This window comes from Myxine glutinosa, chromosome 3 (assembly GCF_964187855.1).
Source record: "Myxine glutinosa chromosome 3, kmMyxGlut1.1, whole genome shotgun sequence".
NCBI lineage: Eukaryota > Metazoa > Chordata > Myxini > Myxiniformes > Myxinidae > Myxine > Myxine glutinosa.
The window spans coordinates 217,895,663-217,912,041 of NC_136263.1; the positions used below are offsets into that span (position 1 = coordinate 217,895,663).

The window sequence follows — 16,379 nt, forward strand, 5'->3', positions numbered from 1 at the left end:
TGGCTTGATCTCTGATCATCAATTTGGTTTCAGACCAGGTCACTCTACTCTGGACATGCTGCTTCTGCTGTCTCAACAATGGATGGAGGTCCTCAACACCAAACAGGAAATTAGAGCTGTCTCCCTTGACATATCACGTGCCTTCGATACGGTCTGGCACCCCGCTCTGCTCACCAAACTTTCCTCCTTTGGTATCCATGGAAATCTCCACGCATGGCTGGTGGACTTCCTCTCTAGTCGTAGTCAACGTGTGGCCCTGAATGGGTTTCTTTCATCTCCTCTTCCTGTTCAGGCTGGAGTTCCCCAAGGTAGTGTTCTGGGCCCTGTGCTTTTTCTGGTCTTCATCAATGACCTTCATCAATGATCTCTCTGACTCTCTTGAAAATCCTCTCTATCTCTTTGCTGACGACTCTACTCTCTGTCGCTCCATTCCTCATCCCTCAGATCGGCAGTCTGCGGCCTCCTCACTCTCTGCAGACGTGGACAAAATCACAGAACGGGCAAACAAATGGAACATGTCTTTCAATCCTGATAAATCTCACACTCTTACGATGTCTCTCCGAAAAGACGGACTGGACAACCCTCCCATCCACTTTCTGAATAATCCTGTCCAAGAAGTTCTGTCACTCAAGCTTTTGGGTCTCACTATTTGCCATGATCTTTCCTGGGAAAACCTAGAGTCCCTGTATATAGAGAGTTGTGTCAACTCAAATTTGGACGCCATTTTGTGTCTAAGTGTGTCGGATTAGATATACATGTACATTCGCGATATGGGGTGATATATTCTAAACCTGCTAAAAAAAAAATTACGACACATATTTAGTCTTATTATTACATACAGGTGATATTTGTTTTGTCAAAAACTCAGCTATTGCCGTGAAAAAGAGCTGTGTGGTGATATTAAAAGTGGTATGGCAATGCATATTACAAGCCAACACTGCATATAAGAGCTAACATTATAAGTAAGACAAACCAATGCTGTCGTTCTCTGCATTGGTTTGTCTTACTTTTGAGGTATCAGGATAATTTGAGGTATCTGTATCAAACAGGGATAACAGCTTTTGAAAGTTGAGCCAGTTTTAAATGTGGGTACACAAATACACCTGTTTTACTGCATTAATCACCTAGAAATATTGTATGTTTTGGGAACGATAGCTGTCACCAGGTTAAATATATAGGGATTGTCCAATGTGCAAAATCTTCCATCACTACAATTTGGCCATAAATCCCGGGGTGGGAAATATTTGAGCAAATATGCCACAAGACGCATGAGCACTGTACAAAGCAAACAATAACTCGTCAAATTTTGGACGTATGGATGGCTGCACAACCCGCAAAAAAATTGAGCAGGTCCCCCCCTAAAATTGCTTTTATGATTGCCGATTAGGCTAAAGATTTTAAACCAAAAAAATAACTTGCCTCGGAATAAGTTTTGAATGGACGGACAGACAACTGAAAACAAAACGGACCATGGGTTTCCCATCCCTATAAAATCAAAATTAATTCTCTCTGAAAAAGTACAGTGACATTGCCCGCAGACTACCCAACCGCAGACCAGGCAATGTCACTGTACCGGGACATTTCATCAATCAATGACAATATGCGGTCCGCTAGGACTACCCGAAAAAAATTGAGCAGGGTTCTTCCCACGGAAATGCATTTTTGGTCAGCTCCTTGAAGATTATAAACAAACACAAATCACTTCCCTTTAAAAGGGTTTTCAACGGACAGACAACCAAAAAAAAACCGAACAGATAGAATTGCTTTTGAACATCGATCATCAAGCGGCGTGGGTCTACCTGGCAGAGTCTCGAGGAGTCGATCGCTTTCCAGCTCTTTCGTCTGACTTTCGCTTCCCAAATTTGTCTTCTGACTTTATCACTTGGAAATCTATACATCTTATATTTCCCAGATTGGTTTGAACAACCAAAAGCAGAACAACCAGTCATTTTGTTTGGCAATAAACAACATTCCCGTACCAAGTTGACGTTCACGCACAGTGAAGTTAGACAGAAAATGGCGCCACGAAATCACGTGACCAGAAATCTCGGGTCAGTGCATGGCGCAACTCTCTTTATACAGGGACTCTAGGAAAACCACATTTCAAATCTGGCCTCCAAAGCCAGTCGCCGACTGGGCATCCTCCGTCGTGCGAAGTCCTTCCTTGGCACACCTGAGCTCCTCACCACATACAAGGCTTTCATCCGCAGCTCTATGGAATACTGCTCTCCCATCTGGTCTGGTGCTCCTGCCTCACACCTAGCTCGTCTTCACGCTGTTGAAACCAAAGCGTTCAGAATCATTGGAATCTCCCGCGATGAAGCTAACTCCAAGGGCCTTTCACTCACTCACCGCAGGCAGGTTGGTGGTCTTTCCGTCTTCTACCGACTCCTCTCTGGCCTTGCCCCCCCCCAGCTCTCTCTGGGCTCTGTCCCCCAAATATTCCTACAGGTCGCACAAGATCTGCCTGCAACCCTCTTATGGTTAAACTGCCAAAATCAAGACTTTCTGCTCACCTTCACTCCTTCATTCCTCTTTTCTCCCGCCTCTGGAACAAACTCCCTCACTCTCTTCAATCCCACTCCACCCTCCAGGTCTTTAAAACAGCTGTTCACCACCATCTCTTATCCGCCCCCATCCAAAACCTTGATCTTTTCTACCCCCGCTAATTTCGGCCCCCTTTTGTTTTATACCTCTCCCCCCCCCCCCTTCCCATGCCTCCTCCCCCCCCCCTTCCCATGCCTCCTCCCCCCAAGCCCTCTCCCTCCCACACCTCTCCCTGCTCTCAAATGTTGTGGTTGTGTACTTCCCCTTCTCTCCCCATCTTGTCTTCCGCTCCTTCTTTTTGTATATTTTGTTTGTCTGGTTGATTTGTTTGTAAAATAAATGTTAGCTCTTTCACGAGCCTCGATTCAGTATACAAAAAGAAAAAAAAGAAAAAAGAAAAAGTTGAGGAAGCGATAAAAGCAATGAAGAGTAGAAAAGCGAGAGGGCCGACGGGAGTTGTGGGAGATATGTTGAAGGCAGCGGGAAATTGGGGTGTGAAGAGAATGACAGAGATCTGCAATCTGGTGGTGAAAGAAGGCCACATTCCAGTGGATTGGGAACTAAGTACCCTCATCCCTCCATACAAGGGGAAAGGTGACCCTCTGGACTGTGGCTCGTATCGAGCGATAAAGTTATTGGAGCATGGAACGAAGGTATTGGAAAGGGTGTTGGAGAGGAGGATAAGGAAGAAAGTGAAGATTGACGAAATGCAGTTTGGATTTATGCCAGGAAGAGGAACGACAGATGCGCTTTTTATTGTGAGGCAGTTGCAGGAGAAGTATATGGAGAAGAGGAAGAAGTTGTTTCTTGGGTTTGTTGATCTGGAGAAAGCATTCGATAGGGTTCCACGTGAAGTCCTGACATGGGCAATGAGGAAGTTAGGAGTGGAGGAATGGTTGATCAGAGTAGTGATGGCAATGTACAAAAGAGCGCGCACAGCTGTAAGGACGAAGGACGGGAACAGTGGTGAGTTTGAGGTGAAGGTGGGAGTGCATCAGGGGTCGGTACTAAGTCCACTACTATTTGTAGCTGTGATGGAGGTGCTGGCTCAGAGCGTAAAGGAGGGTTTACCGTGGGAGTTGTTGTATGCAGATGATCTGGTGTTGATTGCAGAAAGTATGGATGGACTGAAGGAGAAGATGAACAAGTGGAAGGAATGTATGGAGACAAAAGGTCTGAAGGTGAATATCGCAAAAACGAAGGTGATTGCAAGTGGTAAAGCATGTGGTGAGGTGGAAAGAACTGGGAAGTGGCCGTTTGCTGTGTGCAGGAAGGGTGTCGGAGTGAATTCCATTCAATGTACAATGTGCGCTGAGTGGGTTCATCAAAAATGTAGTGGTGTGAGAGCTGAGAGGGTCATTAACCAGTGCGGCAGCTACATTCAAGTGTAAGCTGTGCACAGAGGGAGCTGCAGATGGAGGAAATGCTGAGTTGGATCTTGGAGACGGCGTGAAGCTGGAAGGTGTGAAAACATTTTGTTACCTTGGAGACATGCTGAATGGAGAAGGTGGATCAGACTCGGCAACGGTTGCTCGAGTGAGATGTGCATGGAAGACGTTTTGGGAACTGAGTGGCATGCTGACGAGGAGGGGTGTGTCATTGAAGCTGAAGGGAAAGGTGTATGCTGCATGTGTGAGAAGTGTTATGATTTATGGGAGCGAGACATGGGTAATGAACGTAGAGCAGCAACGAAGGCTGGAAAGGGTAGAAATGCGAATGGTTCGATGGATGTGCGGGGTATCGTTGAGAGAGAGGAAGACAAATGATGAATTGCGAAAGATGATGGGAATAGAGCCTGTGATTGATGCTGTGAAGAGAAACAGGTTGAGATGGTTTGGTCATGTGTTGAGGAAGGATGAAAGTGACTGGTTGAGAAGAGTGATGGAAATGAATGTAGAAGGAAGTAGAGGACGGGGAAGACCGAGAAAGATTTGGCTAAAGATGGTTCAAGAAGAAATGCGGGCAAGGGGGTTAACAAGGGGAGATGCAGAAAATAGGGCAAAATGGAGAACATTGTCATGGGGACCGCAAGGCTAACCCCCACTCTTGCAGGGAAAATGGCCTTAAAATGCCTGTTGTTGTTGTTGTGTTGATAAGATGGAGAGTGAAGCCCTACTGAAGAAAATGCTACTGTTCACACAAGTGCCCAAAACTTTTCATTTTCAAATATTCTCCAAAGTTTTCCCCAACCTTTTTACTTTCGTTTTATGGATTTTCTAATTTAAAAAGAGGAGTAGCAGACTAACTGGGAAGAAATGCTGCTGTTTACTAGTGCACGTACCTTTCTATGTTTGTCAGTGACTAATATGTTGTATTAAATGCATTTGTTAATTCAAGTTTAACTATCTTCTATAATTCTCATTTTTTTATGATTCAATTGTTTAATCAGATGTGTACATCTGCGTTATATCAGTCGTCAGCCCCCCATGCTCTCTATATATAACGGTATCAAGATCGACCCTTGAAACAGCCCATCTTCGTCGCTATCTAGTATTTAGGGCCTAAAGGGTCCTAAAGGGTGTAAAGTGTGAAAAATGCAGAAAGGGTTTTAAAAGGTCCAAAAGGGTAAAAGGACTAAAAAACAAAAATAAATAATTAAAATGACTGTTTCCTTCCCTTCCCTTTGATGGGAAGTTTATTGGTGATTATTGAGGGTGAACCAAAGAGGAGGCTGTTGCAGTAGTCCAGACGGGAGGTGATGAAGGCGTGGATGAGGGTTTCTGCAGCCATGGAGGAGAGGGATGGACGGAGACGGGCGATGTTTTTCAGGTGAAAGAAGACTGTCTTTGTGATCTGTTTCGTGTATTTGTCGAAGGAGAGGATTTGGTCAAAGATGATGCCAAGATTCCGGATGAGAGGGGAGGTGGATACTGGGAAAACGTCGATGTTGAGGGCAAAGTTATGGGTGGATTTGGTGAGCGTTTTTGGGCCAATAATGATTATTTCAGATTTATCATAGTTAAGTTTGAGGAAGTTGATTTGAAGCCAGGATTTTATTTCAGTGATGCAGTTTATCAGGATAGAGTGGGTGGCGGTGGAGATGGACTTGGTGGAGATGAAAAGCTGGATGTCATCGGCGAAGCAGTGGAATTGGAGACCATGACGGCAGATTAAGTGACCAAGGGGGGACAGGTACAGGATGAAGAGGAGGGGGCCAAGAACTGAACCTTGGGGGACACCTTGGGGGAGGGGAGCAGTGGGGGATTTGCAGTTATTGATGGAGATGAACTGGCGCCTGTCGGAGAGGTATGATTTGATCCAAGAGAGGGCAGTGTCGGTAATGTTAAAGGTGGTTTCAAGTCGGGTGAGGAGGATGGTGTGAATGATTGTGTCAAAGGCTGCGCTGAGGTCAAGGAGGATGAGAATGTTGAGGTTGCCAGCGTCAGAGGAGAGGAGAAGGTCGTTGGTGATTTTGAGGAGAGCAGTTTCAGAACTGTGGTTGGAGCGGATTTCCAGATTGGAATGTTTCATTCAGGTTATTGGCAGAGAGGTGATGTTTAAGTTGAGTGGCTACAGCGCGTTCCAAAACTTTTGACAGAAAGGGTAGGTTGGAGATGGGTCTGAAGTTGTTTAGGGTGTCAGGGTTTAGTCCAGGTTTTTTCAGAATGGGGGTAACAGCAGCAATTTTGAGGGATGGTGGGACGATGCCTGTAGACAGGGAGGAGTTTATTGTTGCAGTGATAAGTGGAGAGAGAGCAGGAAGGGAGGCCTTGACAAAGCTGGAGGGGATGGGGTCAAGAGTGCAGGTGGCCGTTTTCATTCCTATGATGAGTTCAGAGAGGTCAGTAGGGGAGACTGGGGAGAACTGAGACAGGGGTTGGCAGGATAAGGGGGGGCAGGTGGTTTGAGGGGGAGCGGGTGCGGTGGTGGTTAAGCTGTTGTCGATGTTGTCAATTTTGCTTTGGAAGAATGAAAGGAAGGAGATGCAGTTGTCTAGTGTGAATGACTGGGTGGTGGTGTCCAGGGGGCTGAGGGGTTTGTTTATTGCAGAGAAGAGTGCTTTTGGGTTTCCAGAGCCAGAGTGGATAATTTGAGAGTAGTAGGCGGAGCGGGCATGGGAGAGGGCATCTTTGTAGTGTTGTAGGTGGTCCTTGTAGGCTTGGGAGTGAATTGTGAGACCTGTTTTATTGCGGAGTCTTTCAAGTTGGCGAGCACGAGTTTTCATCAGGCGGAGTTCAGGGGTAAACCAGGGAGCAGAATGGGTGAAAGAAACTGTTTTGGTTTTTATAGGCGCAAGCTGGTCGAGGCAAGAGGAGAGAGTGTGGTTGTAGTAGTCAGTGAGGTCAGAAGGGGTGTGGAGGTCAACGAAGGGAGAAGTGGACATTTTTTCAGAGAGGGTGGATGAGAATGAGGTAGGTGAAAGAGCGTTTAGCTTACGGAAGTTGATAGTGCGATAATGCCTTGGTGCTGGGGTGGGGATGTTGATGGTCATAGTGGCTACGTGGTCAGAGGGTGAGGTCGGAGCCAGAGAGATGGTGCAAAATTAATCCAGTAGAGTAGACAAGGTCCAGAATGTGACCACGGCTATGGGTAGGAAAGTTGACATGTTGAGTGAGTAAATTGCGGAGTAGGCCCGCTCACCCCAGCACCAAGGCATTATCGCACTATCAACTTCCGTAAGCTAAACGCTCTTTCACCTACCTCATTCTCATCCACCCTCTCTGAAAAAATGTCCACTTCTCCCTTCGTTGACCTCCACACCCCTTCTGACCTCACTGACTACTACAACCACACTCTCTCCTCCTGCCTCGACCAGCTTGCGCCTATAAAAACCAAAACAGTTTCTTTCACCCATTCTGCTCCCTGGTTTACCCCTGAACTCCGCCTGATGAAAACTCGTGCTCGCCAACTTGAAAGACTCCGCAATAAAACAGGTGAGTAAATCAGTGAAGTCATTGGTTATTGTGGAGTCAGTGGAGTCCATGTGGATATTGAAATCACCGAGGAGGAGGATTGAGGGAGAGAGGGAACAGAGCTGGGTCAGAAAGTAGGAGAAGTCAGACAGGAATGACGGGTGTGGTTTGGGAGGGCGGTAGACGACAGCCATGACTGACTGTGTGTGACCAGAGAGTTTAAAAGCCAGGTGTTCAAATGATGGAGCAGATGCGATGGAGATGAGGCTGGTCTTGATGTCCTGTCGGTGAATTCCGGCAATTCCACCACCTCGGCCCTCCGAGCGTGGTTTATTGATGTAAGAATATCCATTGGGTGTAGTGAGGTTGAGTGAGAAGTAGTCCAGAGGTTGTTGCCAGGTTTCAGTGAGACAGAGAAAGTACAGTTTATTATCCAGAATGGAGTCGTTCAGGGTGAGGCTTTTGTTGTTGAGGGACCGGGTATTGAACAGGGTGAGCTTGATGTTGCTTTGTACGGTGGGGATGAACTCAGGTGATTTCGCCAGTGTTTGGAGACAGGACCCCAAGGCTAACCCCCGCTCTAGCAGGGAAAATGGCCTTTAAAATGCATGTTGTTGTTGTTGTTGGAGACAGGAGGTGCGATCGTGTGCGTTGCTGTGACCAGGTGCGCTGGGACGATGACTAGGAGTGCGCTGAGCCGACCAGAGTACGGGAATGAAGTGACCTGTTTGTAAATAAACAAACTTACGACCGGAGCCTCTATGAATATATCTGGGTCGTCGCAGGAGTCCGTGGGATTTGATTGCAGAGATGCATGATGGGGTGGAGTGAGTATTGAGCAGAAGAAGCCTTGCGGCGGAGTACCTTCGAGCCATGCCAGGCAGGAGCGAAGGGTCGAGTAAGAGGCCAAGGTTGAGGAGGACAAGTAGGCCTTGCCGCAGCGGCTATTCAAGACAGCAAAGGCCGCAGCCGCTAATCAAGCAAACCAAGATCGCAGCGGCAAACAGCCACAGCCGCAAACCAAGACCGCAGCGGCAAACAGCCACAGCCGCAAACAACGGCCACAAACAACGGGAGCGGGCCTGAGGAAACAGTGGAAGAGCCGGGCAGGCGAAGCCAGGAGCAGAGCCGGGACCGAGCAGAGGGCAAACCCAACGGCCAAAAAGCCGCCACGACCACCAGAAAAGCAGACCACACACAATGACCCAGTCGGAGAAGCGGCGAACAAGCAACGCCAGCGTCCTCTCCAGACCGGTCTTTTCCACCATTGGCCTCGCATTGCATGAGATAAAACCGCTCGATCGGGTTAATAATAATTAACGGCACGAGTCACGTGACACGCAAACCGCTCGGGCCTATTATCGCAATTAGCCTATTATCTCACCGTCTGGATGGAAATTTGAAAAAGGCCTCAATTCGTTTTTGCGCCTCAACAGCATGAATAATCATGCCGAGTTTCAAAACGATCCATTGAGGCGCCTCGGAGGATTCGGGTAAAAACGAAAATTGTTAATGGACAGACTGACTGACTGACTGACATTGTTATGGCTTTAACAGCTCATCTCGTTTCGTCACAGACCAGCTAATAATAATCCAACTGTCTGAAAGGTTTGTGCAAGTACTCCAAATTCCCGATACATCCACTTGGGGACAGTTACTTCACCCTTTCTACAAACCGCTCAAGAACCTCAAAGTTCATACCCAGGTTCTCCAAACCCCATTTATATCGTTCACCAAATAACTATGCGACAGGTAAGAAATTGCATAGAATATATGAAGGGTTAGCCCAAAGCCTCACCTATCAGATTCAGCTTCAGTGTTCATACAGCTGGCGTTGATGAACAGGGGTTCCTCAAAACCACAGGACTTCTTCCCATTCGTCACCATCATGAGTGCGTCTTTGGTGGTGTTAACAAATGACCACACAGCCTTGAGCTCTTTTGAATGTGGGGAAATGGCCGAGTGCTTGGCCATGACGTGTCTGTCGTCATTGGTGGATGACCGAGGCACCTTCAGTGAAAAACACAATGTATGTTGAGGCACATGACATGCAAGCCGGGGTGTGCACACTCAGAGTTAACAAATAGCTAAACAGAACAGTCAGTGGAGACTAACCAAGCCTGGAGAGAAGGGGGAATGAGGCAGTTCTGGTTGAAGTGAATCTGATGCATCCATACTGTTTTTTGACTGATCCATCTGCAGACACATATCGGACATAAAATATTCAAAGTCCTCCCAGTAGCGCATCTCAAAATCGTATTCACACAGCTGTTCCTGGTACCATATAAACCCTTTGTGGAGGAAGTGATTGTACCATGAACAGAGATTGTTGTAACTGTCAGTACAAGTTCAGGAATGCGAGGACTATGAGAACAAGGTTCTATGGAAAGAGCAGTGGTGGCTCCTCTTGGAAGGAGCCTATGAAAAGAGCTCCAAACTCAGGAAAAAATAATAACAATAAAAATAAAAATTGAGCAAATAACTACGCATCAGGTAACAAATTGCAAATACTGTATGAGGGGTTAGCTCAAAGCCTCACCTCACATCAGAAACAGCTTCAGTATTTATACTGCTGGCGTCGATAGCCCTGTGAAGACAAATTTCCACCAAATAAATGGCAATACCAATGATGGAAAGATTTGCACTAAACAAAGTAATATTATAGATTTGCTTGTCCCGCCACCATTATTTCTTTTTTCCATAAAATCTTAATTTAACCCGACCTCCTCTCTCCCTCCCCTCCTTGAGCACTCCCACAATTATTCTCTCAATCTCCTTTCCTTTTTCTCTCATTTCCCCCATTTTAGATTTACCTTTATTTACACTGCACCATCACTTCCATCATACAGCCTAATTTTGCGTTCAGGCAAGAACCCTGAGTTCAACACTGACACAGAAACTTTATGCTTTAACAATTGCCATACACACCGAAGCAAGTCATCAGTACTCAGTTGGCGGCCTCTTTGTTTAACGTCGTCTCAGTAGAGCAGCTCTTCATATGCTTCTTGCTCAACCGACAACATTACATCCGGATGAAAAGATCTCGTTTGTGCAGCAGCGTGCTGGATCTATGCATGATACCGACACAATGTATGTTAGAATACAACAAAAGGGTCTTCCTCCTTGGCTTTGTCCTGTGGAAGTGTAAAATTTATCCAGTCATTTATATGAGCCACAACCTGTCCAAATCGTGTGTTTAGAACCTACTTATCTTGTGTACAAGTTTTTATGGCTTCCATCAAGCAGTTAAAAGTTGTCTTCAGTCGGCAAATTATCTCTGACATTGGGTAGAATGATTTTATATAACCATTACAACAGCGTGAAATTTATACTATTTACTGTGATACATAAAAGTTTACATTTTTTATATACTACACAATATATATCCATATATTCTATATATTATTTCTTTACGTTGTGTTTTAAATACACTCAAATATAAATATATAAGAATGTTTTACACTGAGTTCTAGAAGCAAATTGTAGAAAAAAACGAGGTTTCTTGGTGCGGCTGACAGCTGGCGTCACAATGTCTGATGGGAGTAAATTAGTATTCAGATCTGTCCATTGTTTGGTAAAACTAATTACTATCGATGCTTGCTTGTCATGCGCTTGGCAAACAAGTTTTCGTTGTGACTAATCGACTCAGTACGAGTCTGAAACTACCATTGTTTAAAAAAATGAGATGCAAATATTTGTAAATTATTTGGGCAAGGTGTGCCCCTCCCACTTATGCCGACGTGACTTCTGGAGGATGGTAATTCACGTGTACCTTTCTTCCTTCCTGACTTGCGATCCATCTACAAGTGGATGTTATAACTAGGCTTTGAGAAAATTGTGTATGGAACTATAAAAAATTGTGTGCAGTCTTGGGTTTTACAAAAAACAAACAAACTGAGCAACGGTTCGGAGATAGACACCGGTGATTCATACAGTTTCCTCCTCCCGGGTGGCTATCTCTGGCATTCTGAGTTTAAAAAACCAAGACGTTCTCAGTAAATCTTTCAAAAGAACAAGAATTAAACACTGAATCAAATAAGCTTATAGTGTAGGAGCTATGCTCCAACGTAAATCGGAAGAATGGACGCGACAAAAAGCTGGAATTCGTCCGAGTTTCTTTATTGTGTCAAATCAACTCGGGTACTCTGAAAAGCCCGTTTATCGGGCAGCAATATATATACACATTATCCCGGAGCGTTTGCCCGGGAAAGGCGAGAGGGGGCGTGCCCGGGCGTCCTGGACGAGGCCTGGCAAGTCGAGAGCGGGCATGCCCGGGCGAGGCCTGGCAAGTCGAGAGCTGGCATGCCCGGGCATCCTGGGCGAGCCCGGCATGGTGATCGCTCCGCGTCCTCGGTAGGTGCAAGGCGATTGTGTATACCCGGCGGTAGCCGCTACAATCGTTTATTAAGATTTTTGATCAAAGTTAGTCTACATTTGAGAAGGTGTCGAAGAAATCCTAAAAGCTTATCCCAAGTAAGTACCACGTGCATGCAGTTCGGTAAGATAGCTATCTCCGGCATTCTGACCCCAGATTTTCTCAGTAAAAAATCTTTTGTAACAGTATACAGTGTACAGTATTATAAGTTTATACCTTTTTTCTTACACTGCACAATATATACATAGGTTTTGTCATGTAATGTTATAAGGATATTTGACTTAATAATGTTAAATATGAGTTTTGCGGTTGACAAAGATGAATTTGATGTGCTTGCTTCTAAGATGATATTTAGAAGTTTAATAAGTAAATATATAACGTTTTTTTGTAGTTACATAGTATAAAGTAAGTAATCTTTGTCCTTGTAGTTGTAGATAGTTAATGAATGACCTTTTAAAAATTCTCCGCAAGGCCTAACAAGACAATGAAAACAGATTTGCCTCATTAAAAGATTTGAAATGCAGACCTGCTCCCTAAGCTTACTCGGCAGGAAGTCTACCCATCCCAGCATTTCACCCGACCAATCACATTGTATCCCTCGATCTTTGCTCCCTCCCACCCCAATATTTCATTCCACCAATCCCCACTGCCCTCATCCCTCCTACCTACAATTTGCTCAACCAATCCCACTGCTCTCCTCCCCGTTTCTTCATGCGACCAATCCCATCTTTGCTCCTCCCTTTTCACTTGCTCTTCCCACTCCCAGCTAGTATAAAGGACATGTGGACAACTCCAAATGTCAGGATTTTACTTGGTTTGTCTATACTGTATGTTGACTGTATACTATGCATGCTGGTGTTTTGGTATGACATTTCCTTTGTACATCTCTACTGTACCCGGATTTTCATTTCGGACTTTCACTTAGATTTTTCACTTGGTTTGTAAATGTTGATGTTGTACTTAGCATTTCACTTGGTTTGTAAATACAGTATGTTGATATTGTTCACTTGGTTTGTCGATACTGTATGTCGATATTGTATACTGTGCCTGCTACTGTGTATTTGGTGTATCCTTATGATGTACAATCTCTACTGTACCAGGACTGAGGATTTTGTAGTGTATCTTGCAATGTGTTTTTCATGATTTCCAGTACGTTCTTCTTGGTTTGACAAAGGTTATTGTTTCTTGCTGTGTATTTCCTTGTAAATTAAGTGATATCCTCCTCGGGAATTAAATTTTGTGATTCTTCTTCTGACAAAAGTTTTTGGACATTGAATTCTTGATTCATCTATTACATAGTCTAAAAATCTTTGACAGTCCCCCCATTGGAGGAAGACCCTCTCGTGTTCAGGCCGTTTGTGCGCCTATGGTTGGCAGCAAGTGCCCGGAAGCATTGACGGAGAGTGGCAATCATGTGTGGGAAAATTGCATGCTTAGTCAAGGTCGCCCAGATAACTCAGATGGAAGAGCACTGGTACGGTTCACCACAGGACTTGGGTTCAATTCCTGGTCTGGGCATGTCATTTCCCCACGTATGTCAATGAATTGGCATAATAGAGCAATGACAAAAACACTTTTTTTAAATTCAGACCGACATTTAACCTTGGCCTTTAACCCAGAGGAGTATGATGTAAATTAAATGTAAATGCGGCATATTCTAGTGTAGGCCATCTAGAAAGGGCAATTTCATTCTGATAGGTGTCGAAGATTTTAATCCACGTGTACAGGCAGACATACACCAACAGACACACTGACATTGTTTGTTCTCAGTAAGGATCTTACAAAGGAGAAATGTATTTTAATTGAATGAAATGAATGAATGATCGTTTTAAGGCCATTTTCCCCGCTAGAGCGGGGGGTTAGCCTTGCGGGCCCCATGACAAACATGGTTCCCTGTTTGAGGCAATGTTTTTATGGCCGGATGCCCTTCCTGGTGCCAACACTTGGTCACGCTCTTACGATGCGCAGGGATACCGTGTACCTATTCTAAACCGGGGTACACACCGGGATCATTCATCCCAGCAAGCCGGTACTCAATTTGCCGACCTCGGAAGGATGACAGGCTGAGTCAACCCCCCTGGCGTTAATTCAGCGATCGACCGGGATTCGAACCCAGGATCCTAGGATCCCAAGCCGGCACCCTAACCGCTAAGCCAACACCAGGCATTTAATTTTAATTGGATAATCATAAAGGTGTTTGATTTATCGGAGACAATGTTTTGTTAATTGATTCTGCTCTGAGTGTTGTGCCCCAGCCGTGCTGTTGGAGAGATGGCAGGGTGGGGTGAAGGCCAGCCAACTCCTCACTTGGAGTGTTTGCAGGAGACGTCTGGAGCACAGCGGCCTCTATTTTGAATTGATAAATGCAAACACATTTGCACTCACATCTCACAAATGTTACATCTTAAATGCTAAACGGAATAGTGTACCATTTTACATGGTCATGAATTCAAATTCAAATGTTGGCAAATTCTTTAATTGTATTGTGATGAATTAAAATGGTCTTAAAACTGAATATACGAATGTCCATACAAAAGTCAAAATGCCGTGGGCTCCAAGATGTCTGCAATCCCCATCGCTTGTATGTGACACAACCTTTGGACAACTGCGGCAAAATTCAAAACATTACATCTGCTGTGGCCTTGATGATGAGATTATCGGCCGTATTCGAGAGGATAAAATTGAAATCACTGAGAGAGCCTGGGAGAGAGAAGTCCTGGCCTAAATGATATCACTGTTCTGTATTTTGATGTTCCTTGGATGTACTTTTGAAGGTACTCCAAATACCTCTGTATCTTCGGTATGTTATTTGTGCCAGACCCCGTCTCCTGAGCATTAAACATATTCTTCAAAGTAAAACTATGCAGAGGACAATCGATTATTTCATTACAATTGTGTTGACCTAAAATAATGATCTAAATTAATCCTCGTCATAAGACAAAGCTCAGTCAAGTTATGGTGAAAAATGTTGAAATGTCTATAATTAAGTCATAACCTGAAAATTAGGTCAAGGTCAAATCATTTATGTCAACCCCACACACTTTCTATTCCCATTATCGAGCAAAATTAAATTCCCAAAGTTCCAGCCGGCTCAGATATACAGCTCAGACATTGGCATGAAAAAGATAGAAAAACTTAAATGGTGGTTTAGTACTCTGAGTGGGTGTAAGACCTTGACCTTTAATCCAGAGGGGTATGATATATGAATGAATGAATGATCGTTTTAAGGCCATTTTCCCTGCTGGAGCAGGGGTTAGCCTTGCGGGCCCCATGACAATCATGGTTCCCTGTTTGAAGCAATGTTTTTTTATGGCCGGATGCCCTTCCTGACGCCAACCCTTAGTCACGCTCTTACCACAGGGATACGGTGTACACACCGTGATCATTCATCCCAGCAAGCTGGTACTCAATTTGCCGACCTCGGAAGGATGACAGGCTGAGTCAACCCCCCTGGCGTTAATTCAGCGATCGACCGGGATTCGAACCCAGGATCCTAGGATCCCAAACCGGCAAGCTAACCGCTAAGCCAACACCAGGGCTAGTGGGGCAGATATGTGAAATGATTGTGGGTTTGGCGGTAAAAGCACCAAAATTGGCATATATGATGCCAAGATGGTACGAATTAACTTGAGATATGGTACCAAGCTGGATTTTTTCCGAGAAGCCCATAAAGTGCGAAAATTTAAAATGGCCGCCACCGCAATTGAAAATGTCTATTAATTGCCGTATCTTTGTGAATAGTTAACATATGAACTTAAATAAAGTATCCTTTTGTATGTTTTCAGACATGCTGAATCCAATGGAACCATCATTTGGTTGAAAAAATGCATATATATCAACATAGTGGTCAACTCTATGCTAAAATTCAATATGGCTGCCGTTCGAATTGTGAAAATCATGAATCTTTCTCACTCTCCTACAGGAGGAATGTATATCATCACCTCGTTGGATCATCATCTTCATACTATCCATTGTGACGAACTGCAGGATCATGCAATAATTAAGGGAAAGAAAAAGGATTATTGTTTCTTGTTGTAATAATTTGTATTTCTTCTCTTCGTAGGTGAGTGAACGGGAATTATGTCGACACAGAAAAAATGCAAACTTGTTCACGGCGAGACACTGAGATCAACTGTAGACACATGTCAACCGATAGACTGGAGTATGTGTGCCTTATGCCAAGAACACTCGGATAAACCACTGCAATGTCCAGCGAAATCAAAACGCACAGACGTTGGTGTTGGATATGATACTCTGGGTGAAAACTTGAGCAAATTTCTTGAAGTGGGCAGCCAACCATTACCGATTGACAAACGTAGGCTTGATGAAGGGGATGGTATTGGAAGCACACTGGAACGTAATCATGCCCAATGGCACAAATCATGCCGATTGAAGTGCTGTGCCAGTCGCCTCGCCAGAGTTCAGCTAGCTTCACAACCTACTACATGTACATCTGACGATACCCTAGGAGGACCTTACATGTTACGGCAGGCTGAACGTACAGATCCTCTAGAAGATTTCAAGTGTTTCTTCTGTGATGAAGCTGGAACGGGGGCGATACCTCAGCATGAAGCAATGACACCACGACTCACACAGAGGGTTAG

The 16,379-nt window shown here is 44.8% G+C and overlaps 1 protein-coding gene across 13 annotated transcripts in view; it reads right to left on the reverse strand.

The window, feature by feature from the left end:
- Positions 1 to 16,379, reverse strand: part of LOC137422867 (interleukin enhancer-binding factor 3) — a 350,140-nt gene that overhangs the window by 307,750 nt on the left and 26,011 nt on the right. For all 13 annotated transcript variants that reach the window (XR_013622939.1, XM_078775056.1, XM_078775055.1 and 10 more), the window contains exons 2-5: positions 10,329 to 10,468; positions 9,940 to 9,987; positions 9,516 to 9,596; positions 9,199 to 9,410 (exon numbers count right to left, since the gene is read on the reverse strand). Coding sequence is in view for 12 of the 13 variants with exons in the window: in XM_078775056.1 (XP_078631182.1) it covers positions 9,199 to 9,410; positions 9,516 to 9,596 (293 nt within the window). In the remaining variant the exon portion in view is untranslated. The remainder of the gene's footprint in view (positions 1 to 9,198; positions 9,411 to 9,515; positions 9,597 to 9,939; positions 9,988 to 10,328; positions 10,469 to 16,379) is intronic.